The 26,702-nt window shown below is 41.4% G+C and overlaps 1 protein-coding gene and 1 pseudogene across 4 annotated transcripts in view; one reads left to right on the forward strand and one right to left on the reverse strand.

Moving 5' to 3' along the window:
• The window catches only part of MCC (MCC regulator of WNT signaling pathway), a 340,541-nt gene that overhangs the window by 230,406 nt on the left and 83,433 nt on the right, over positions 1–26,702 (forward strand). For all 4 annotated transcript variants that reach the window (XM_054032915.1, XM_054032914.1, XM_054032917.1 and 1 more), the window contains 2 exons: positions 4,848–4,990; positions 13,614–13,756. In XM_054032915.1, the coding sequence (XP_053888890.1) occupies positions 4,848–4,990; positions 13,614–13,756 (286 nt within the window). The remainder of the gene's footprint in view (positions 1–4,847; positions 4,991–13,613; positions 13,757–26,702) is intronic.
• On the reverse strand, positions 7,503–7,812 carry LOC128839702 (histone H4-like; annotated as a pseudogene).

The following is a 26,702-nucleotide window of genomic DNA, read 5'->3' on the forward strand; positions in this document are numbered from 1 at the left end:
CTAAAGGACTGAACGCCTAGACAAGAGGCAATTCCAAAAGCCATACTCTATGTTCTGATTAGAAGATTCAACTTTGCCATTCCTTTTGCGCTCTTCTGGTTTGCTGGATGACATGAAATCAAGATCAATAGTTGAGCTAAACAAATAATTAGAAATAGTACTTAAATGGATAGCAAGTAGATGTGATTTACCTATACTCTCATTCAGCCTCAAGCATTACACAGACTAAACCCCCAAACAATGAATTCTTATCCATGTGGATTGTTAGGAAGGGGCTCAGGCCACCAGAAAGTTGCTTATATATAAAAGAGACAAGAATTAACTGATGGCATCCCAAAAGCTTCCACTTATCATAAATTAAAATACAGTATTGTTTAAGCAAAGGTTTTGTCTCCTCAGAACTTGTTAGACAAGTTTATTGTTGTAGCTGATTCAGGTGATGACTTGTACTCTTCCTGAAATATTGTGTTACTGGGATTACTTCCACCTCAGGCAGGTGCCTGAGGCTCTGGGGTTTTTGTTACTTTAGCACTGAGATTAAGATTTGGTATTATCCTCTAGCTGAGTACAATAAGTATAATGCAAATGATGATACTGTTAGTGTTTCTTGTACTGCAGGTTGCTACACATTATAGGCAGTTACACCTAGTTGTGCCAACATCTTGCGGTTGAAGTATTTTCTCTTATCTTCTTTCTCACTTCACAGTTTTTATTGGTATGATGATTTTTCCCAGCACCTCCCTTTCATCCTGAAGATCCGACTTTAAAGTGCTAAAGGTGTTCCCAAGTATGGTAACTTGGTTCTGTAATGAAGTAACCTCTGCAGCCTGTCCCAGAAACCCTGAGAGATTTATTTGGGCTTTTGTGGGTAGAAGTGAGGTTTTTACCCACGAAAGCTTATGCCCAAATAAATCTGTTACTCTTTAAGGTGCCACCAGACTCCTTGTTGTTTTTCAAATTTATTAGAGCATAAGCTCTAAAAAATTTGTTAGTCTCTAAGGTGCCACAAGTACTCCTGTTCTTTTTGCGGATACAGACTAACACAGCTGCTACTCTGAAACTTGTTGTTTTTGTAGATACAGACTAACACAGCTACCCCCGATACCAGAAACACTGGGTCACTTAGGCTAAAAACTTTACTGGAAACCCTTTTTTTTCTTCCTGGCAACTGCTCTTGATGTGCACACCCCTCCAGGAATCCATGGCTTGTTCTTGTGTCTTCCTTCTCTGCTGAGTGGTACCTTTAATCATTGCAGTGAGAAACTTAGATATGAGACCAAAACAAGGCTGAGGAGAAAGAGAGAGGGTCTGAGGCATTTATCTCATAACTGGAAGTAAATGATGTGAGAATAGATTAAAAGGACTAAATATGTACATCTTGGATAAGAAACAACTATGGGGTGCATGAGATAAATCTGATATTTGAGGAATATGAAAAACAAGGAGAGAGGAATTTAACATAATGAAATGGGGTATAATAATAATGTGGTGAAATTAATTAAGAGAAATTTTAGGCTGAATATTGGGGAAAAAATGTATCAAAAAGTACTAGTGGCACATTTAAACCTAGGGACAAAAATTGGCTAATAGAGGTAGAGTCCTGTGTTGACAGATGGTCTAGATGGTTCTTTCTTTCTTTGAAGTCTACGTTGCATAATAGGTTGTATTGTCTCCTTTCGCATACTTTTACCCTTCTTAGATGGGAATCACTATTGCCTGATAGGGCTCACCAGCAGGAACACCACATCCTCCTCCAGGTTGTACAAGGTTTCCTTCAGATCATTCATGCTGAAACCAGCTCATAGTGTCTCCCAAAGCAAAGCATCGTGGGTCCCCACCTTCTGCCCTTCCTTTTTCCCGTTTTCTGTTGCCCCAGGGAAGCCAAAGACCCTTTTAAACAAAAACATAAAGCTGCTTCAGGTGCATACACTTTCCCTGTTTCACATTGTTTCCTCTTTGTTACTAACCATATGTCTGTCACCAAGTAAAGATTATTGTGAAAAATGGTGGCTGTGCAATGACTTGAGAGAGGGAGGGAGAGAAAGCAAGCTGGTGTGGTAGCTGAAGTCCATTAACGAGAGTCAGTATATCTTCAGCCAAGATAAATAACATTCCGCTTTTCCGTGCCCGGCTTAGAGAGATGAAATCTGGTGTGGTAGGCTTTTTATTTATTGTCCGAAAATAATTGTTACACACTCCATCTGAAATATCCTTTCAGTTTTAAAAAAACCACCTTGAGCAGATAACTCACTGGGCTGGAGAATACTGAGACAGTGTTTGTGAGTATCAAAGTGTGTGCCAGGAAATTTGGTTTAGAAAGGTGCAGTAAGCTGCTTTTTCTTTCATTTTCTCTGCACTTAATCTGTGTCTAGCATTTTTGTTAAACTACTGTTTAACATTTTTATCTGATACTTCCTCCACCTGTATTTTTATACTCTGAAGGAAGGAGTAGTTATTTGATCAAGTATCACGGAGTAGGGGAGGCGAGGGAACAGAGAAATAAAGCCTTTCGTGATAGCATGTAAGAAGATACAGTGATGTCTGCATGTAATAACTATGTCAGATAGCCAGTGTGTGGCCTTAAGGCTGAATGTGGCTCATTGGCGTTCAAGAATGTGGCCCTCAGCTGCCGTCATCTTTAGTATGGAGATGCATCCACAGGGACACACTCTTCATCCAAGAGGAATTCTACTCTGCGAAAGTTGGAGTCTAAGATCTAAGAACAAGATGAATCTCACAGCATAATGGGACTTGTATTGTCAGCATCCTGTACCTCTACATTAAAGATGAAGGCAGCTTCATTTTGTGCAAATTATATGTGGTCATCATACTTCTGGCAAGAAGCTAGTGCAGTCTTCTTTTGGACAAAGAACACTGTAGAGAACAGTCCTGCACAGGGTGTGGACTAGATGGCTTCACCTATTTTATAACCATAATTTCTATTATTCTGTGATGATAAATTTGTATTTACATTTTAAAATAATTATGATATACTCGGCCCTTATTATATGTATATATATCTTTGTTCTTCCCCTTCCTTTCCAAAAATAATACATAAAACATAATGTATCCATAGTACAGATTATCACTATGGCCTGTCAATTAAATTCTAACATAGATTATCTTGTTAGAAGGTAGATACAGTGTGAAAGTCATTGCATATTTCACAGCACTTAGAATGAAAAACAAAACAACTACTCTGCACTTTCTGTGTACTCCTGTAATTTAAAAATATTGAAATGGATTTCTTTAAAAAAATGTGAATAATAAAATTTCTGTCAAGCTTAGCATCATGTTTCAAGTTTATGGAGGAAGTTTATTTTCATATAAGTGATGATCCCAAGTCATAAGTTATGAACCTAAGAAAATAGGGGGATATTACAAAAATATTTTCAGACCCTTAACTGTAGATAAGAATTTTGTATGTGTTGTGTATTGCGTTACTTTAGTGTATTTTAATTCCATATAAAATGATATTCAGGGCAAGTCACTTTTAGTAAAATAAAAATGCAGGAGGATTCATGCAGTAGTTACTTCTGATTTAGCATTTAGAATAGGTTTTATTAAAAAGGCAATGAATATGTTCAGTTGATGTACCAATGCTTAGATCACTGTAAGTTTGAGATTTAATTTAATAGGAGCAGTCTCCATTGTGTGACTGCAAGAGAGGCAGGGGACTGCCTGATTTCTACATGGGGTCAGAAGCAGGTTAAAAGTCTTTCCCTTTCCAGTCTTCTACCAAGCCTAATTAATGTATACCATGGCTAGTGCTGTAATTGCGATGCATGTGGCTTCTGGCATCTGGAACCATGACGAGGCTGAATTGAAACGCTGTTGGAGGGAAAGTTAGTCAGGGTTGTGTGGAGCATACAGTAATACAAGCAATAGGTCTGTTGTTTCATCATTCAAGTGACAAGCTTTTTATTGTGTTATAAATGAGTAAGTTGTTCAAAGTACCTTCTTAGACCAAAAAAAAAAGAGAAAAGAAAATCCTAATGGGAAGGAAAAAGACTTACTAACAGATTTTCTAGGCTTTGTCTATTTTAAACATGTTTACCCCACTACATCCTTTCAACCAGAATGGTGGAGGAAAAGTGGGAGCCACATTTCTGTTATCTTATGCCAAAGTCGCTCCTTGATCTATCATGAAACCCTTGGATGCACTTGAAATGTTTGGGAGGCCTAAGATGTATGTCTGAGTGTTACAATATACTGCTTGTGTCTGGAATTGGCACCTCTTGTAGCTCTGTCTGATGGAACAGATTTGACGGTCACAACTTCATGGCATAATATCTAGCACATCACCACAGAATGTCTTGTGGTTTAGGTTTTTGGGGGGATTTTTTTTTTTTTTTGGCATTCGGTTATTGCATTATATCATAAAATCCAGTGCTACAACACAACATCATAGTGTGATGACTTTGCAGGCCCCCAACATAATATCTTCTTCTGGGATATGGGAAGGCATGATAACCCTGAGAAAAGCCCAGACAATCCTGCCTGGGTGACCATCTTCACAAAGACTATAGATCCCAGCTTGTGATATTCCAGGCTGATCTGAGCAGTGGGTGACACTATATTCAAGATGGGGCAGCTGCAATAAGGTTTATTTTATTGAATTTAGATGAAATCCTTGGGCTCTTGGCACGTTGCCTGTAAAGCCCTGGGTTGTACCAAGCTAGAAGGCCACTCTAAAGACTATTTTCCTCTCCTTATTGAAAACTGGTGTCAAGATTGGTGGGTAGAGGAGCCATTAATGCACATAAAACTTTGCCTTACATCTAATCTCAGTATGGTTAATTTTAAAACCCATCCCCTTCCTTTGTACTTTGGTTTTTCTGCTTTAGTGTGAACAGTCTCATCTAATGAGAGAGCATGAAGACGTACAGGAGCGAACAACACTACGCTATGAGGAACGAATCACAGAGCTTCACAGCATTATCGCTGAATTAAATAAGAAGATTGACCGACTACAAGGAACAACAATAAGGTATTGCAACTCCTATGGAAGTCTGGGCAAAATTCAGAAGCGGTATACGCGGTGGTGTACAATATACGTTGAGTGTGAGTTAATCATAAAAGTGGTATGGCTAGACTTGCTATGATTGAGGTTCAGTGAGTGTGCAAAATTAGTGTAACATGCATACTAGGGGGTTGGAAACTGGGCGGCTGTAGCAGGAAAAGCAACTTATAGGAGGGTGTAAGGCAAAGTAATCCACTCCCCATTCCCATTTTTATCTTTCTCCTATGCTATCCACAACACAACTAAGACTAAATTAAACCCATTATAGAGGTGCCACTGAAATTGGCTTCAAGAGTTGTGCCTGCTTTCATCAGCAATTCCCATAAAATACAAAATTGGTGCAAATTGAACTAGTGTTGCATACTCACTGAATGTAAAAATTTGGACACTCCTCTTTTAAGATTACTCAACAAGTTCCAACTGTTTCTTCATGTAAGTTCTAGATTTCACCAAAGAGGAACATTCTTTTATTCATCTGTCCATATCAGCTGTTCTTAGCTTACTGCGAGGCCTTATTTACTTTACATACAACAATAGTTTAGTTATATATTATAGACTTATAGAAAGAGACCTTCTAAAAACGTTAAAATGTATTACTGGCACGCAAAACCTTAAATTAGAGTGAATAAATGAAGACTCGGCACACCGCTTCTGAAAGGTTGCCGACCCCTGCTATAGGTTATACTTACTTAAAATTCTTCCCATGTAGCACTGTGGGGTTTTCTGGCTTATTTTCCTGCCTGTTTTTCAGTAATGGCTGTTACATTTTTTCATTTCACTAAAGTCTATATGGCCATCAAGCCAGGAGCTCTTTTGTTTAAAGTATATGCCCAGGAAAATATATTTTTGTGTGAAAGAGTAAACTCGTGTATCTTAAATTACAGAAGATAATGATATCCATATATTGTAATTACAGCATATAATTATAATTGCATTGCATTAATATTATATGAATAGGTAAATAGTGCAAGTTCTGCTGTAGGTAAAGATGCTAGGGTGTGCATACCCCTGAAGGCACTTTGGCCTTCAGGGGCATGCACAGTTCTGCTACTGTGAGAGCACCTAGGCACAACCTCTCCCCACCCACGACAGCTTTGACATTCCACATTAGAGTACTTTGTGCTCAGATCCCTAGACAACACTTCTGTCCACTTATATTTGAGTTCATTCTGCTGTAATATAGTAATAAATATTTGTAAGTGAATAATTAATTCTTATTTTGCTTTCCTTTAATGGTCATTGTAGCTAGTTTTTTCTCACAGACCAATACATTAAAAAAAAAAAAACTGTGAACAAGGTGAGCTTTGAGAGCTTCCGTTCAGCTTCTAAACACAGTGGGAAGAAAGAAAATTAATTCTTCGCTCCTGTCATTTCCATACTTTCCTGTAACAACATGTCAGGCTTCTGCTCTTGCCCCACTATGTTAGCAGGTGTTGGAACCCTGGAGAAATGTCAGTTAATTACTGCTGGCTTCACTGGGACAGGTGTAGACTCCAACCTTAATATAAGGGACGTTGGTGTGGGTTGGGACAAAGAAATTCTAAGAGAAAGGTCCTAGGAGCAACTAAGGTAATGTCTGCACTACCACGGTAAGTTGACCTACGCTACGCAACGTGAATAACGTAGCTGGAGTCGATGTAACTTAGGTTGAGTTATCTTGGGGTCTACACTGTGAGGGAGTCGCTCCCGTCAACTCTACCTTACTCTTCTCATCAGGGGTAGAGTACAGGGGTCGACTGGAGAGCGATCTGCCCTCGATTTAGTGGGTCTTCACTAGACCCACTAAATTGACTGCCGGTGGATCGATCTCAGAGTGTCGATCCTGGCTGTAGTGTAGATGTAGCCTAAGTCTGGGGAAAAGACTTAGGCCTTGTCTACATTACACAGTTTTGTCTGCAAAGGCTGCCTTTTGCTGACAAAACAGTGGAGGTGTAGACACTACAATACTAGTCTTGGTGGCAAAACCAAACAACCTGAACGAGAGGCATAGAGAGCTTTTTGCAGCAAAGTTAAAGTGACAAGGCGTCAGTGTAGACACTGCCATTTGTTACGTCAACTTAACTGGTCACCCCCAGTATCCCACAATGCCTGCCATGACCACTCTACTCATTGTTTTGAACTCTGCTGCCCTGCATCTAGTTATGCAGGCATGTGCCCCTCCCCTTCCAAAGCTCTGGGAAGCTTTGATATTCCTCAGCCTGGAGAGCTCACAGAGCTACTGAGGATGCTGCTCCCTGTAACTGCTGAGAAATCAGAGGGAATTGGAACCATTAATGTGGAATGTTGTTCTCCCTTTGGGTTATGTATGGGGTGACCAGATGTCCCGATTTTATAGGGACCGTGCCGATTTTGGGGTCTTTTTCTTATATAGGCTCCTATTATTCCCCCCCCCCCCCCCCCCCCCCGGTCCCGATTTTTCACATTTGCTGACTGGTCACCCTAGTTATAGATTTTTTTTCTGAGAATTACTGACACAGGTTTAGCCTCCAAATCCATACAGAGTACAACCCTGGCACTTCAGCGCATATACAACGTCCATGGAAGTCAGTCTTCTGCTTTGCATGCTTGATGTAAGTAAAAGCATCTCGGATCACATTCTCCAAAAATACCTTTAGCATTCCCTGAATCTCCTCGTAAATGAGATCTGAAATGCACTTTATGCCCCCACAATGAGTCAAACAGCTAATAGCTGGCTTCATAATACCCTGGGTATTGTCCCTCAGTACCTTCCTTTGGCGCTTAGCACCTCCTTTTCTGATACCCTTACCTCCCTTACCATGACCAGACATGTTCGCTGGGTTTACAGACAGAGCGGCCTGCTGGTGTGGGGTGTGGAGAGACTGCTCAAGCTGCTGTCTGAACTTAAGAGACAGCATGCCCACACACTCACTCTCCCCCAACACACACACTATCTCTTTGACATATACGCTACCCCACACACACAGTCTCTCTCATACTTCCCCAACAGACACAGTTTTTCTGTCTCTCCCCAACACACACACACTCTCCCCTCCTCCACCCCACACTTCAGTTGAACAGGAGCTGGCAATCTAGTAGGATACCCATGGAACGATGCAATTGAGAAACCCGCATCATGTGACACTATACCTGCCCCATGAGGCATTGCAAACCCTTCCGAAAGCACCCTACGGCCAGTTACACAGCAGAATAGCTACCCACAGTGTACTGCTCTCTGTTGATGCAAGAGCTGCTAATGTGGATGCGCTCTGTCCACACAAGGAGCACAGTGTAGACCTGCAACAGTGGTTTAATTTAAGTGGCATAACTTTTGTCAGCAAAACTCTATATTGTAGACATAGTCTTAGTTTAGGGCTTCATGTAGTTCTATTTTGCTATTACTCTTTTGTTAATAAAAAAAACCTCAGGAGTGGGGATTTTTTTACCATGAGTGTCTCTTACACTTCCAAATGTGCATGGGAAGATGAGACATTACATGTGAAATCACAAGATTGTCAGGCCATCATTTGGAAAGTGGTTACTTAAATCTGCTGAATCACAGGGCAAAGAAATGCATATCCCTGGTGCTGCCATGGAAAAGTTGTACAGCATCTGTACCTTATAGCTGACGTAGTGTAGAAAGGCTTGATTTACTGTTGCTTTATGCCATTCTTAATGCTTCCTTTTAAATAAACCATTATATTATGTAGATGGTCAAGAGAAACCAAAGTTACACAGGTTTCAGAGTAGCAGCCGTGTTAGTCTGTATCCGCAAAAAGAACAGGAGTACTTGTGGCACCTTAGAGACTAACAAATTTATTAGAGCATAAGCTTTCGTGGACTACAGCCCACTTCTTCGGATGCATACAGAGAAGTGGGCTGTAGTCCACGAAAGCTTATGCTCTAATAAATTTGTTAGTCTCTAAGGTGCCACAAGTACTCCTGTTCTTTTTGCAAAGTTACACAGTAAATTTGATCGTCTAGTTTAGAGTCTTTAAATTGTTGTCATTGTTTTGAGGTTAGCAATGGCTGAGCAGAACAAGATTTTCAGTCTAAACAAACAATTGCAACAGATTTAAGAGAGTTTGACAGATTGCATAAGCTAATTTATATTTTCCATTTAGAAGAGATGCTTTTTTTCAGACACTTTGGAAGGTGAGGGCGAATGGGTTCAGGAAGTTGCAGAATTATGGCTCACGCATTGTTCAGCAAGCCCAACTGCAGAGATATCAGATCAGGTGCCGTGGCTGCACCTCTTCTCAGACATATACAAAGTGTTGTTCTTAGTAGTAGTTATTGTATGAAATATTTTTAGATGTTTCCAATAAACTTCTGGATTTGACAAGATTTGACCTTTATAGGGTACAGCAAGTTCCAGATGCATGGCCACATGAAGCTAGCTGTTGAGATTGCATTATGTTCTGCCAACACTCCTGATGCAAATGAAGTCACAGCGGTTATGGGATCAAGCCAACAATCATTCCTAATTGTCTCGTCTCACTGACATTGCTGTAGTTTGAGACAGCTCAGCTGGCTTGGTAATCCAACCTTAAAAAGAAGAAACTGTGAAATACAGCTGCAACCAATTTGGTATTTGATCTGGAAGAGAGCTGTCTGAACTCATATAATGTAGAGTTCTGCTTAGTTTCTGAAAGGGGGCTGATATATCATTTACCCACCACCAAATCATAAGAAATAGTTTGTAATTTGAGGGAAGTAGAGCAGTTAAGAAGGTAGCTTGCTGAGAGAGACAATACATTTCTTTCTTGTGTAGTCAAGAATAGAAATGTTGGCTCTGTTTGCATTATCTAAGAGTTTCTCAAACAGTGAGGCTTTAGTGGGGTCCTAAGAAATCCAAGGCTCAGATGGGAGACTACCCTGTTTAAAACTTTGCTAAGAACACAAGAGCAGTGTTTCAAACTCTAATCTATCTTTCTTGTAGTGTGAATGTAGTTTGGTCAAATTTGCAAAACTGAAGTAAAAGGTTTAAGTCAAATTCAGAGTAAGGTTGTTTCACCTGAAACTCTTTGTATATTTATTCAGGAAAGATGCAGAATATGCTTTCCATACCCTTCAATGTGAATTTACTTCACTGCAGCATCATAGCACTTGAGCCCCTGTTACCTGCCATTTGGAAGTAGGCAGGTAAAATTATCACCAGCCTGTATTCCTTCCATTCACAGAAGACTTTGATACATTCATTAACTCTCCTTTCCTGGACTGCTCCCCATCACTGGTTTGCACAAGTCACAAAAAGGCAAAGCCAGTGAAATGGGTAGGTCCACATGAAGCAGCAGTATCAGTGTATTAAAAACACATACATATTAAGGTGTGTCAGTTACACCTCAACAAGATTAACCTCTCAAGAACAAAGAAGGTCCCAAACTAAATGATAAAACATTAGATAATTCTGTATCTGTTTTGAAAGTGAATGTTACTGGCCAAGAAAAGTTCATCCTAACACAAGATTTTATTTATTTTTTTAATCATGGCTTCAGTAAGGAAATGCATTTGTCATGCAGTGATACAAAAATAAACCTTGCCATGTGATTGAGAACAGAATCAGCTACAGTCTTTCCAGTTTGTCTGTGAGTTCAGCAAAAGAATGGGAGAGGGGAGAGAGAGAGAGTTGTCTTTTATTTCAATGCTGAAATAGGTCTGTGCAGCTTATGGACTTTCTTGCCTGCTGGTGTCTGCTTAGGATTCTTAGCAGCTGTCAAAAGACATACAATCTAACCAGTCAACCATTTGTAACTAAATGCTGTGCAGCCATGAATTCTATGGCATTACCCAACAGAAAATTCATACAGAAATATGGGTCACCTAGAAACCCAGGAGGAAAAAGGGGAGACAGAATAGATGGTATAGTGGACAGCATCATCAACATTAATAATGGTTGGCACTCATAGAGTGCCTTTTATCTGAGGATCTCCGTGTTTTACAAAACATTCATTAAAATATAATGAAAGTTGTAAAACGGCCAACACCTACTGTGGTGAAACCATTCTTTGTTTGAAGTTATGAGAGAATCTCATACCTTGACAACACCCCACCAGAATTCCTTAATGGGGAGGAGCAAGTGCTGAGAGTTTGCCATTTTGATCATTACTAAGCAAGCTTTAAAACAGTTTTGTAACACTGGAGCAACACAAAACTGCTTCATTGCACAGGAGGATCTGGCCCAGTACCTTTTGTTACTTTTCAATCCATTTTTAAACATTCTGTTTTAGTGTGTAGCTATTACACCTCTAAGTCCTGTTGAAATCAGCACCGCTTCTGTGTTCTGAAAGGGAAGAGAAGAGGATGGAAGAGAGAACTAGAAAACCCTTGTTTTCAAAAATCAGCCCCTTAGTTGCGTACAAAATATAAGCATATATAAAATATGCTGCACTGATTGGTGCTCTTCAAATACCTAGGGTAGAAAAGGTAAATTGCACATGTAAAATATGCTGTTATGTGTACAAAGTGGGTAATTTACCATTTGCAATCATAGTTACCTATTTTGAATGTGCAGTTACATGTTTGTAAAGAGGCATGTTTTGCATGCATGTTTCAAGGCAAATTTTGGAAAATTTGGCTCAAACAACCAAACATAAAATTGTCAATCTTAGCCATTGTCATTTAAACAAGAAAACTAGTCTAAGTCTGAAAGTGTTAGCATGTGTATACAAGCTGTTGGTTTTATGATCAGGTCAGCTTGTCATCCATTCATGGAGGAGATTCACGTTTTAAAATTAATCACTAATTGCAAAGCAGGTTGATGTATAAATGAACAAACAAATTACCCCTTTGACCAAAAGAAAAAGCAACTCTTTGAGCACTTAGTAATTGTTTTTGTCTAAAGCTAATGATCATTGGCTTGTGCTGTGCCTAATAATTAACTTATCCATAGAACATTAACCCACATTTATGTGTCTTCAGTAGCCTGTATTTTAATTCATGCTATTTCCGGTTTGGTTCTCACACTTGCTTTAAATATGTATTGCCCATCACCTAAAATACCTTGCTTTGATCAAAAACTTAATTTTAACCTTATAATAATTTTTGTATAATAGTTGCTAAGTGCTTGTGATAAAGATGTAACTTTCTGTAGTGAGCTGAGTTGCCTTTCAGGGTTAGAAAAGTATGATCATTCCTATCAAAACTACAACAGGGAAACTAAGGAAATCCTGCTTGGCAAACAAGCTAGAATTTTTCTTCTGAGTTGGCCTGTTTCACAGACAGCAGCCTTTCCTTCGGTCAGTGTAGTGATACGTGTGGATAATCTTCCTTTCAGCTATTTTGCCCGACAGACATTGTCAAACCTTAGGGCTAATTCCTGCAAGGTACTGAGAGCTCTCGACTCCCGCTGACCTCAATGGAAGTGGAAAGTGCTCATTACTCTGCAGAACGACCCCCTTAGACAACAGGCTTCCCCCCAGCTGGAGGTGCCTGCACAGTTCTGTGCTCTCCCTCCCTCACCAAAGAACTCCATTCCTGCTCCATGCTTCCTCCCCACCCTAAAATCATCCACCTTTCTGCTGAAACAGCAGCAAAATAAACCTCTACAAAATACTTAGCTTAATGATGTCAAGTATCAGGGGGTAGCCATGTTAGTCTGTATCTACAAAAACAACAACTTCTTCGTGCATCCGAAGAAGTGAGGTTTTTACTCACGAAAGCTTATGCCCAAATAAATCTGTTAGTCTTTAAGGTGCCACCAGACTCCTTGTTGTTTTAGCTTAATGAGTAGCCAAATAGGGGTACAGTAAATTCATTCATCAAAAGTTTTTGGTTTGTTGTTTCTGTGCCTATGCTACTGATGTTTTTCTTGCTGGTTAAAATGTACATATCTGAAAGTGACAAAATAATAATTACAAAAAACTGAAGCTGATTAAAAAAATCAGGTCTTCCTGAATGTCATTTTTTGAGTTGGATTAGCAAATGGATTAAAAAAAGAAAAGAAACATTTTAAAGTGCTTCATTGGGCAATGTGAGCTCAAATTCCACTGATGTCCTTATCTACTTTTCCCCATTCCTTGAACTTTATGTGTGAACTTAGGGAGAAGAGAGTCTTTATAAATGTCACTACTTCAGGTAATGCCCAATAGCGCTCAAACATTTTTGAAGGAACCCACTTGACAAATAACAGTTAAAGCATGTAATATGCAAGGGTTTTGTTCTCCAGTAACTCCAGCAGTTCACTGCCACTCTAATTAATCTGTACTTTATCTTCCAATAGATTTCAAATGAAAACCCACTTGGCAACAGGAGAATTTAGACACACACACACACACACACACACACACACACACACACACACACACACACACACACACACACTTAATCTGGCAATACATTTTCTTATAGTGAACATGAGTCTGGAATGATCACAAGAACTTCGGTGAAACTTCAAAATACAGAAATGTAAGCCAGATGCTACTCGCCACATAACTGGCAGTTGAGAGTACAATGCAGAAAGTCAGTTTCTTTTATGGGAAACATACCCTGGTCTATTTGATAGTCTTGTTGAGCTGGAGAAAGTGTGTTGTCCAGTATGTACCCTACTGATTGTGACTACAGGACTAAAAGACATGCTGTTAGAGTTGCTTATTCCTTCAATAATATTTTTTTTCTTGTGCCTCTCCCCCAGGGAGGAAGATGAATATTCCGAACTACGATCAGAGCTCAGCCAGAGCCAGCATGAGGCTAACGAAGATTCACGCAGCATGGACCAGGATCAGACTTCTGTTTCAGTACCAGAGAACCAGTCCACTATGGTCACCGCTGACATGGGTTAGTGATTTTCTGAATAGACAGGATGTCTTCTACTAGTAGAAAGCCATTGTAGCCTTTAAAATACTGATCAGAATGCTCAGAGGGGAAAGAAAATAAATCATCCAGGCCTTGTTAATCAAACCAAAGATGTTGTGGAATTCTCTAGGAGAATAAACAGTAGCATTTAAAATAATCTCAGAACCTTGATCCCAGGCCATAAGAGCTAGAATAGCTGCAGAGGAAGAACAGAAAATGAGCTTTTCACGAAGAACTGAAGCACCTAAATGAGTGCCCTTTAGGAAAGGGGAAAATGAAGGGAATGCACACACACTTACCCTCCTCTAGAATAGTATACATGTTCTGACTTGACCATGTAATTGGCTGATTAATTGGATGGATTGATTTTTTTTTTAAATCCTGTTCCTGTTTTGTTATTTTACCAAATAGCAAAAACATTTTATTTATAAGTAACTGAAGATTGTTTTAAATGCTGCTAGTTTATTTAACTATAAAAGGTTGATGGTTGGAAATTGCGGAGATGAAATGAAGAGAGGCATCTAGAGACATTAATAAATGGCAGAGTAATGTGCTGTTGTTAAACTTCTCTCTCCAGGCCATAACTTTTAAGACTTGTTGCTTTCTGAGAGCCATTAATTTATGTACAGGTAGCAAGTTTCTAAATGACACTTATCTGTGCTGTGGAGTGTTAAGGAAGGTTCTTTATGGCAAAGAGTCCAGTAATTATATTGTTTTTCAGATGTGCTCAGACAGGGGATTTCAAAGCTGAAATTAAAGGGTAGTCAGTACTAGCTGTAGAGATCCGGTTCTCAGACTCCAGCAATAAAGACGTTCAGTATTGGGGTACATAGACACACTGCTTTTTACAGGCTTGGGAGCATCATTGATATCCATATTAGAGGGGAAATGTCTGTCTCATTGGATCAGATTCTGTTCTCATTCACATCAGTGAGAATCAGGGATATATCCTTGGCTGTAGTGTAGTTCCCCCTTCCTTCTGTCAGGTATTTATTAGATGCTGATCACCACAACGCCTAGACGCCAGCGTGCCTTGGGAAAGTCATGATGCACTGGATCTTGATGAAAACGTTGCACTAAATCCTGTCGGAGAAAAACTGAGTTCTCACTATTTTGTTAGGTACCGCAAGTCAGATGTTTTATTAACTCTCACATGTGCAGAGGGAGAGAGCTAAACAGGTCTCTCTCTGGTAACTAATTACAGCAAGCATTTATACCTTTCATTACAGAAATAATGAGGGACAGCTGCATTTTGTTTATACATAGGCCATCTTGATATCTCATTTCCTTACTTGTTTTGACTCTTGCCTACATACAATTAGTTTCTATACCTTATCTACACAAGGTCTTCTGCACCTTATCTATACTGAGGTCACAATGACTTCTTACACAGCTCTTTCTCACCCGTCTCACACAATCCTCACACAATCCTCACACAATCCTCGCTTCTACAAATCTCGCGTTATCAGGGTTATCAGGGTCACAGCTAGCTTGACTCTTGCTAACAAAGACTGTCTCTTGCTAACGAAGCCTGACTCTTGCTAACAACCATCATGCATTGCAGTTCCCTTCTGTCAGTTCTTTTCTCTGCTTCCACAACCCCCCCCTTTTGTACTTCTAGTACAACAAACATTCTCAAATCTCTATTTGCATCAAGTCCTGGACTTCAGATTCTAAATCAGATGCTTCAACCTTTGGGGTTTTGATTGGATGCAATGATAATGCATGATTAGCATGAACATGAAAGGTATTACTATTATTACGTCTTTTACAACAACAATAACATAATCCTAAACTAACTAATAACAATACAAGCAATAACATTCCCATAGCAATTCTATAATGGGGTTGTTGTACAGCCTTTGTCATAAAGCACAATACATCATATTTTGTACATAAGGTAGATACTCTATAAGCAGTGTGAAAGGCATACTTTTCTACTTGATATACATTTTGAAGCATGTGAATTTGCCCTTGTACCTCAGAGATTTTCTGAATCTCAGGTAACAATGAAAGCAAATTTTGAAATCTATCAGATAGTAAGCTAGTCCAATTAAAGGGTATCTGGAACCTAAGGGCTACTTGAAAAACTCTATCTGCAGGCCAGTAAATGATATGATTGCCTGCAGTGGTAATGAGATTAAAATGTATGTCTTGTGATATGGTGTCATTAACATACACACAGCTATCATTAGCTTGGAAGAGTAAGTGTCCTGTCAGGGTAGTTCCTTGTCCCCTACCCTCCCAGCAAACGTAGTCATAGACAGTGACAACTTCTCCTGGCTTCAGTTTACGTGTACACTGAAGCTGTGGGGGTTCTAATGGCCAGAATGTCCACAGGTTACCTAACCCCATCCAAATGTCAGGTGTAATCCTAGGAGCACTAACTAAGAATCGATTGGGCATACCAGGTGGTCTAATTTCCCAGATGTCTCGATGAATTACCCAATCCCATATGCATCCTCCCCATGGACCCGGCAGGATACAGTATGTGGGAGCCCACACCCCCTGTACCGGTCCATATGCTTGGAAGGAGCACTGAGAACGTCCACACTTCCACCCAGAAAGTTTCCAAGTATGTCTCCATGGCCACAGGTCAGATGGCACTCCTGACGTGTCTGTAAGGGCAGTGGGCCAAGCCTGGTGCTCTAGATCATTCCGAATGGCCATTAGCTGGTCATTCAAGAAATCCTGAATCTCTGAGCATGCTAGATCCCACTGCAATGCCTTCCCAGCCTCAGTGATATTCAATACCATCTCTGTCAGTAACTTCTGGGTCATAAAACTAAGGGCGGAGATAACATGTAACTCACCAACTCCAGCCTGTACCTGGGTTAGTTGTGCTCCAGAAACAAGGCCTATGGCCTTCTCTAGTTGGCCCAATTTCTCATCATTGGAATGTGTAGTACTGTTTGTATCTGGATAAGTTACAGTGGTGGTGGCAAGGGTCAAGGGACTAGTGGTAGGTGTAGTCTTTGTGGTGGCAAGGCGTTTTTGATATTTATCATCTGAAAGCCAATTAGGGAGGGCAGTGCATCCTGAAGGTACCTGTCCATAAGCACAAAGCCCTGATCCTGGAAAGAATCCACCCCACCACTGGACCCCACATTCCCAGGAACGTTCCCCACAGTTCCCTCCTTGCCAATAAACAATGCTTCGTTTCTTCCACCAGGGCCAGTTCTTAATGTCCTTTGTAGTTAGAAAGTTCTGGACTTTGGTGGTTTCAGCAGAGCGAGTGTTTCTTCTTTTCTTCTTCAAAAGCAGTTGTGATTCACCATAATACCGGGGAGAGGTTACTAGCACTTCACCCTGTACTGGTGTGATTCCTGTAAAAGAATTCAAAGGCACAGTAGATCTGTCAGTGGACAAGGGAGAGGTTACTAGCACTTCACCTTGTCCTCTTTCCCTGCTGTCCAGGAGGCACAGCAGAGCTAGCAGGAGAAACAGGCTGATCAGCAGCTGGAGAATCCTCTCCAGGCAGAGGGGTCTTTTTGCAGTGCGAAGCATGGGTCCTGGTGGGCAGTCCTTGGCACTTCACAGCAGTGTTGGTAGTTAACAGGACTTGGAAAGGGCCTTTCCAGCATGGAGCCAAGGCAGTCTTTCGCTGATGGACCTTTATGTAGACCCAGTCTCCTGGTTCCAGCGAGTGGCAGGGCTGCACAGGATCCTTGGGTAGTGCTTCTTTCACCTGTGTATAGAAAGACTTAACACATTTCATTAGTGCCTGACAATACTTAAGCATTGTGTCATCCATTAAATGAATGTCCATCTGAGCTAGGGTCAGTGGGGGCGCAGTTGGTAGTCTCATCGGGCGCCCTGTCAGAATCTCATGAGGGCTGAGTCCAGTCTTTCGATTGGGAGTGGCCCTCATACTCATTAGTGCCAGAGGAAGGGCATCTGGCCACTTCAAGTTTGTTTCAGCACAAATCTTGGCCAGTTTATTTTTCAGAATTCCATTCTGGCGTTCCACTGTTCCAGCAGACTGCGGATGGTGGGGACAGTGAAGGTTGTGTTGAGTCTGCAAAGCTGCACATAACTCCTTTACAATCTGTCCAGTAAAATGAGTTCCACGGTCACTGTTGATACTCACAGGAATGCCAAATCGTGGTACAAAATCTTTAAGCAAAAGTTTCACAACAGTCCTGGCATCTGCTTTCCTGCAGGGAAAAGCTTCAACCCAATTTGAAAATACATCCACCAAAACCAATACATATTCATAGCCACAACATTTAGACAGTTGAATAAAATCAATCTGAATATTTACAAAAGGTCCCCAAGGGGGAGGGTGAGCTGCCTGCCTAACTTTAACAGCTTTACCAATGTTATGCTGCTGACAAATCACACATTGTTGACAGTAGTGATGTGCAATGACTGGGAACCTGAATGCACACCAATCTCGGTTAACTGCAGCAACCATCCCCCCTTTGCTCACGTGAGCCATTCCGTGGTATACACGAGCAAGATAGGGCATTAGCATCTTCAGTGCAACCAGGCGACCAGCTGGGGCACGCCAAAGATGATCAGGGTGTAGAATACAGCCATTAGCACTCCAAAAACGTTTCTCAGCTGCCGGTGCAGCTTCCTGGATCTTGGCCAGATCCTCAAGGGAGGCTAGTGGAGGCTGTTCAATCAAAGCACAAGTATATTCAGCCTGAGGTGCAGAAAGGGCCGCTGCTTTGGCTGCAGAGTCTGCCAAAGCATTTCCACGGGTAACTTCATCATGAGGGGTCTGGTGAGCTGTACATTTCACGACAGCTATAGCTTTGGGCAATAAAAGGGCATCTAAAAGAGCAGAGACATACAGACTGTTCTTAATAGGAGAACCAGTGGATGTAAGAAAACCTCTATACTTCCAGAGCAACCCATAATCATGTACCACTCCAAAAGCATAACTGCTTGATCCTGAGCGAGAATGCAGGCTCGAGTTAAAGCTACAAGTTCGGCCACTTGAGCAGAAAACACAGAAGGAAGGAAAGCACTTTCAATAACAGCATGTGCAGAACACACAGCATAACCAGCAACCAATTTGCCCTTAGAATCTCGCGAGCACGAACCACGAACCATCTACAAAGTAAATAAGATCAGGATTTTGCAAAGGCACATCTAGTAAATCATCTCTTGGACGAGAGAGAACCGATGTCACAGACACACAGTCATGTGGGTCTCCATCTTCGGGCCCAGGCAACAAGGAGGCAGGATTTAGAACAGGGCAACGAGCCAAAGTAATATGAGATGAAGACAACAAGACAAGCTCATATTTTGTAAGACGAGAAGTGGATAGATGCTGTGTCTTAGATTTTAACAAGAGAGCAGCCACAGCATGAGGGACAGCAACAATCAAAGGAGATCCTAAGACAATAGATTCAGATACCTGTACAGCAAGAGCTGCTGCAGCTACAGCACGCAGGCAAGGGAGAAATCCAGCTGCCACAGCATCTAGGGCAGTACTGTAATAAGCAATGGGACGGTGTTTGTCTCCGTGCTTTTGCGTTAATACAGCCAAAGCAAACCCATTATGCTCATAACAGAAAAGAGTGAATGGTTTAGCATAATCAGGAAGTCCCAGGGCTGGTGCACTGGACAGACTTTGCTTGATAGCAACAAAAGCTTGTTCAGCCTCTGGAGACCAAGGAAGAGGCTCAGGGGTACCTGACTTAGTCAGATCCTGTAAGGGTTTAATCATTGTTGCATAGCCTAAAATCCATTGTCTACAGTACCCAGTCATGCCAAGAAAAGTACGCATTTGAGAAATAGTTCCAGGCCTCTTAAAGGAACCTGGAGTGCATGTGCCACACTTCTAGTAAGATAACGGGTACTTTCCTCAGAGGGATTAGAATCAGGGGAGCTACTGGGAGGCTCAGAATCACCTCTTTGTGGTGAAGAGGAGGCTTCTCTCCCAGGGGAAGAGAGAACAATGTATGCAGCTGATACATGCTGTGGTGAAACTGGCACTGCCGGGTGAGATTCGTTAGCAGACCCATGCTGTGCAGGGGGAGGAGGCAGCACGGGCTGCTGCTGCTGCTGAATGTTACTGAAGAAATCTAAAATATCCTCAGCAGTTTCCTCCTCACTGTCAGATCTAACTAATTGGGGATAAAGGGGAGCAGAAGGAATTGCTTGAACGGGATTAGGATACACAGGAGCTGAAGGAATCACCCTAGGGGGAAGACAGCTGGATGCCTTGCATTTAAGCTGTAAATGTTGCACTTGAGCTTTTAACTTTTCCTGGGAGTCTTTTAGACTCCGCACTCGAGACTCGTGGAGTCTCTTTGTTGCTTCCTCCTACCAACAGACAAATTGCTCCCACTGTGTATCAGAGGCTTTTGGTGAAGCCAGAGTTTCTTTAAGGTATTTAAGTTTGTCTAAATCAAAGGTACCTTCTAGTGGACATTGTTTAGATGGATTTGCACGCGTGTAAAGATTCCAACTATCTAAATACCTGCAGGTTTTCGGGCCATAATGTACGTACATGAAATAAGCTGGGGTACCCTTAGGGGGTGAGAGGGAAGACTTAGACTGTCCCCCACCCATTTTCCAATCACACACTCAAAGGGGGAAGGATGCCCTGTCCGCGCTAGCGGCTCATAAACTAAGGATCTCTCCCTACAGGGTATTCACACAGGAGTGACTAACGAGGATAGCCATGACCCCCTACACCTCCCTTCAGCAAAGAGCGTCGGCTAATCTCAGAGAGAAAGCGCCGCTTACTCTGTTGCATCCAGTGAGATGGTCAGACTGTCAGTGGCTCACACGGAGAGGAAAAGGGGAGGGAAGATGGGTGCACACACTCCTAGACCCAGGTAGCCTCCTCGCCGGACGATGCCAGGCCGAGTCAACCTACATGGGTCGGATCTCCTAAAGATCCTCTAGTTACCGGGCTTGCGTTAGAGTAGTTCTGGTCACGAGCCAAAAGACTTCGCAGAGTACTCTGGGCGTCTTCCGGTAACACTCAATTCACACTGTGTACACACACACACACACACACACACACACACACACACACACAGACTACACACACCAACATACCAAGGCCTTCTACCAGGTACTACTCCTGAGTACCTCCAGGTACTATTCCCAAGTACCTTGATGCATCACTTGAGGCGGTAAAAACCCCTCTTGAGGCAGTAACAACTCCTCAATACAGGTGCAAACCCTATGCACCTAGCATATGCTTACAGGGGGCGGCAAACAATTCCCCTATTTCGCCGCTCAGCATCTGACCTTGCTGCACAGTCAATAAGTTCGGATGGCGTGAGCCCAACAGGGGCAGACGGCCCCACGGACAGTCCTCCTCCGACACCCCAATAGAGATTTCAAAAGGTCTCTTACCTCTATTGTGGCGCCATGGGGTTCGAAGGGGAATGATCCGTAGCAGCTGCCGTTGCCTCAGTGGGCGTTGCCATCCCGGACGAGCCCCCAAATTGTCGGAGAAAAACTGAGTTCTCACTATTTTGTTAGGTACCGCAAGTCAGATGTTTTATTAACTCTCACATGTGCAGAGGGAGAGAGCTAAACAGGTCTCTCTCTGGTAACTAATTACAGCAAGCATTTATACCTTTCATTACAGAAATAATGAGGGACAGCTGCATTTTGTTTATACATAGGCCATCTTGATATCTCATTTCCTTACTTGTTTTGACTCTTGCCTACATACAATTAGTTTCTATACCTTATCTACACAAGGTCTTCTGCACCTTATCTATACTGAGGTCACAATGACTTCTTACACAGCTCTTTCTCACCCGTCTCACACAATCCTCACACAATCCTCACACAATCCTCGCTTCTACAAATCTCGTGTTATCAGGGTTATCAGGGTCACAGCTAGCTTGACTCTTGCTAACGAAGCCTGACTCTTGCTAACAACCATCATGCATTGCAGTTCCCTTCTGTCAGTTCTTTTCTCTGCTTCCACAACCCGAAGTCCAATATGACTGATCCAAGAAGAGACAAAGATCAAAATATCACAGAGATGTTTTCTAAGTACTTTTATTACAGTCATACGGAGGGTCAAATTCTGTCCTCAGATAAATCTGTCTCACTCTCACTGAAGTCAGTAAAAATTCAGCTGATTTTTAATGGCAATTGTGCCTCTCTGAGGGCAATGTTTGTGTCCCAGTGAAGACTCAGTTAACAATATATTTTTATTTCAGTCTTTTCTTTTGCAATAGCTTAGCAGACACCAGTTGTGCCCTGATTTCTCTTTCGAGAGAGGCAAACTCCTTCCTCTTCCCCATTATAACTTTAAGCTTTATCTCAGATGGAAGGGGGAATCTTGTTTGCCATTTCCAAAAAGAACAAGGATGCCTCTTAGACACAGAAGGACTCTGTGACACATCACCTATTATACAGTGGGTGGGTTGTTGTCAGTATCTGAATTCCTGTGACTAATGCACCCCTGAGAAAATATGCAGATTTACTGAGTAAATGGGGTGGTAGTTTGTTCAAGTCTTCTAAACCTTCCTGCAAAGGAAGGCTTAATTCAGGGAGTCTGTAACCCACTCTTGCTAATATTGGACAGAAGGGGATTAATTTCGGTGGAGGTACATCAGGGATGAATTTGACCCAAATAGTTGAGACCTCAATACATGGGTTTCCCAAGACAAGTTTGTAGTTGCTGACTGAAAACTGAGGACAAAAAGAACATGTGGCTTTTCTTCAGAGAGGGACTCTGTGTATGTTATGGTTTTGTGGTTGAGTTTTTCTATTTTCAATAATTCATGTGCTAAACTGATGAATCTACGTTTTTGGATATGTGCCTAAATGTCACAGTAGATTTTATTCTTAATTGAAAAAATAAACAAGACAAGAGGCTTAGTCTCTAAACTTGGTATTTTGGTGAAACACATGAGGTCAGATAGTTTAACTTGACACCAAGAACTAGAGTCAGGACTGACATACACAACCGTATTGACTTCAGAAGGATTGTATGGAGTGTAAACGAACACTGAATCTGGCCCTGAGCTAAAACATTTAGTTTCTTTTATAGTGGGATTCTTATTATTAGAGTGTCTTTTTTCTCTCTCGCTTACTCAGTGAGAGCAGAAATTGTGTCCTATATGTACATCAGTACACTAGTGTAGACTGGCTACCGTTTCAGCCAATCAGAATTATAGATTAGAAGAATGGTATTATCAGGATTGTAACGGGTTCAGTCACAGAGACCCCCTTGGGATTGTCACCTGATGTGCTGGAATTACCTCTGAGCCTGTTTTCCCTGATGGCTTGGGACTCCAGAACCCTGCCTTGTTGAGCCAGACATGCTAGTCTGCTGCAACACAGACCTACGTCTGAACCACGCCCCCAAAGCTGCAGGCTTTAACTGAAAACCACTCAGCAGGTTACTTATCTCCAGCACACAAGACACCCAGTTCCCAATGGGATTCAAACCCCAAATAAATCTGTTATACTCTGTATAAAGCTCTGTATATACTCTGTAAAAACAGGGTAAACTCAAAAATTGTCCGCCCTCTATAACACAGGTATTAATCACTTACTCTGGGTTAATTAATAAACAAAAGTGATTTTATTAAGTATAAAAAGTAGGATTTAAGTGGTTTCAAGTAATAGCAGACAGAACAAAGTAAGTTACCAAGCAAAATAAAACAAAACACGCAAGTCTAAGCCTAATACAGTAACTCCTCACTTAAGGTAGTAGTAATGTTCCTAAAAAATGCAACTTTAAGTGAAACCATGTTAAATGAATCTAATTTTCCCATAAGATTTAATGTAAATGCGGGGGGTTAGGTTCCAGGGAAATTTCTGGGGGGCAGACAAAAGGCATTATATACTGTACAGTACTGTACTGTATTGTGGTTAGGAAGTGCCCCTGGCTTACCCCACACAGGCACAGCCTGCTGCAGGCAAGAATGCTAGGAAGCACCTTTGCAGCAGCAGCTGCAGCAGCTTCCCCGGAGAAGAACAGGCTCGGACTTTGCCGGGAATGCTCCAGACCCGCCTCTTCCTGTCCTCTCCACTTCAGGCCCACCTCTTCCCACCCCCACTCCACCTTCTCTCCGGAGCACGCCACATTCTCTCCCTCCTCCCCCCAAGTCCTAAGCACCGCCAAACAGCTGTTTGGTGGCGCTTAGGACTTCCTGGCAGAGAGGGGGAGGAGCGGAGACGCAGCTCCCAGAAAATCCTAAGCGCAAAGTGCTGGGATGGGGAGGAGCGGAGAAGCCCCGTGTCTCCACTCCTCCCCCTCCCTCCCAGAAAATCCTAAGTGCTTAGGACTTCCTGGGAGGGAGGGGGAGGAGCAGAGACACGGTGCTTCCCCGCTCCTGCCCCTCCCTCCCAGAAAGTCCTAAGCGCCGCCAAATGGTGGGGGAAGTGCTGGGAGGGACGCGGAGAAGCGAAACTTGTGAAATGCTCCCTTGTAAAGTCACTACTCTGCCACAAAATCTTACAAGCAGGCAGCCAAACGACGTTATAAGGAAGCATTGCACAACTTTAAACGAGCATGTTCCTAATTGAGCAGGCACGTAACATTGAAACAATGTTAAGCGGGAGGACGTTAAATGAGGAGTTACTGTACATTTAAGAAACTGAATACAGGTAAATCTCACCCTCAGAGATGTTCCAAGAAGCTTCTTTCACAGACTAGAGCATTTTTCCTTGATGAAAGGCTGAAGTTCAAGTGGGCATCAAGACAGATTTGGAGGAATGGTTGAAAAGGATGATTTCGGGTCATAGAGGTGCCAGTGAAGTTGCCACAAATACTGGTACAGTTCTTGTTAGTTCCAGCTCAGGTGGTAGCTAGGGGATTTCTCATGCCCCCTTTGTTCTGTTCCACCCCCTTTTATATCTTTGGCACAAGGTGGGAATCCGTGGTCTCTCTCTGGGTGCCCCCCCCCCATTCTAAATGAAAAAGCACCAGGTTTAAGATGCATTCCAGTACTAGGTGACATGATCACATGTCCTGTGAGACCCCAAGCCTCCATTCTTTCTGGCCTGACTCACAGGAACACAGGAAGGCTTACAAGTAAACAGAGCCATTTACAACCAATTGTCCTGGTCAATGGGAGCCATCAAGATTGTAAACCACCATTAATGGCCCACACTTTGCATAATTACAATAGGACTTCAGAGTAATACTTTATATTTCTAGCTTCAGATACAAGAATGATACATTCAAACAAATAGGATGAACACACTGAGTAGATTATAAGCTTTGTAATGATACCTTACAAGAGACCTTTTGCATGAAGCATATTCCGGTTACATCATATTCACACTTATAAACATGTGGAGTGCAACATCACAAGGGTCATCCTCATTATGATTTTCTTTCCAAATGATCTCTTTTAAAAGATTATTTCTCTTGCGTTTCTCCTCATCACCGAAACTCAAATATATTGTATATTAAATAAATACATAGCACTTTTTCCCTTCCCTCTGCCATTTGTCTATTAAGTAAATTGCATCTGTGTGTGAACGAGATGTACCATACATAAGCACCATTATAGGAAATCATTAAAACAGCAGTCTTTTAATTCTTGTTGCCACATTTGCAAGCCTGAAACTCTCCATGAGCTTGTGACTGTTGTTGGTCAATGTGCAGTATTTACTTCTCTACATGTGGTAAACTGTTTAAAAAAAAAAAAAAGTTTTCAATGTACCAGGCCTATGCATTTCATTAGTAAGAACATTTCCAGACAAATACCTTAGAGCAGAATTGCACCAAGAGTCATCTGACCTTTGGGCATAGTAATCACTGTCCTGAGTTCAAATTTAATAACATAGAAAATACTTGGCTTCTGTAAACAGCCATAAGGAATAAACAGGTTGTTGTATGTCATTTTACATCTCAAGCTGAAGTAATTACTCTAGCTTCAGAAATAAGGTAGCTGATCACAAATACAAGAGTGACTATAAAACAGCCTCACATTTCAACTACCAGTTGAAGGGATACCGTCACAGTAGTATTAATAGTAATAACAATGTAATGCATGTGAAGTATATCTTATCCAAGGATTTTAAAGTGCTGTAAAATCCTTAATAACAACTCTGTGAAGTAAAGACATATTAGTAGAAGAATTCTATATTTTAAAAACGATAGGCAAACTTTTCAAATTTGGGTGCCTAATGTCTAAATATGGATTTAGTTGCCTGCGTTTAGTTGCCCAAATTTGAAAAGTTTGGCCTATATTCTTTACCTGTGTTACTAATAATACTTTAGATTAATCAGATTGAAAGAATTTTCACAATCCAATTTACTTTTCAATATTTGTTATTTCTTTACTTTTACCACTTCATTGATCCTGGACAGTAATCTTTTTTTATACCTTAATACAAGGATGAGACATTTCCATTTCCAGCACAGCAAGCGAATGTAGAAATACAAAATATTGCTACACAAAACTACTAACTTTCATAGTAAGCTTATAAGGTATTCCTCCTACTCCCCAACACAAGCATCCTTCTGTCTTTGTTTATTTTAGTTTTAGTATCTCTTTAAAAATAATCCCTTGTGTTAGTTATGTACATCAGGCTAAATCACCATGACCTAATAATAACATGGCACTGCATACTGTACTAACGCAGCAAGCTTATTGACATGCCAACTACATCAATGTGTCATAATACACTAATGCTTTTAGATATGCTGCTCTTCTGCTATAGGCAACAAAAACATCAAGAGATAAAATTATTAATTTCTCTGCTGTATCTTGTAAATCCTGTGAGTGGGTTTATGCTAGCTTCCCTTTGAATTGTGGGTCTCTCTGACATTGTTATAAATGGGAGAAACAATCCTTCAGGGCTAGAACTTAGCACATAAGGTCTTGCCTTGTGAAGGAAATGTTTTGTAAAATGAGACAAAATGTATATACAGGCATTATTGAGTTTCAGGAGCACAAGCAAAACAAGTAGATTTTACAATTAAACATTCTTAATGCTGCAGTTGTGACTCGGAAATGAATTTTATTAA

Source organism: Malaclemys terrapin, chromosome 6 (genome assembly GCF_027887155.1).
Source record: "Malaclemys terrapin pileata isolate rMalTer1 chromosome 6, rMalTer1.hap1, whole genome shotgun sequence".
NCBI lineage: Eukaryota > Metazoa > Chordata > Testudines > Emydidae > Malaclemys > Malaclemys terrapin.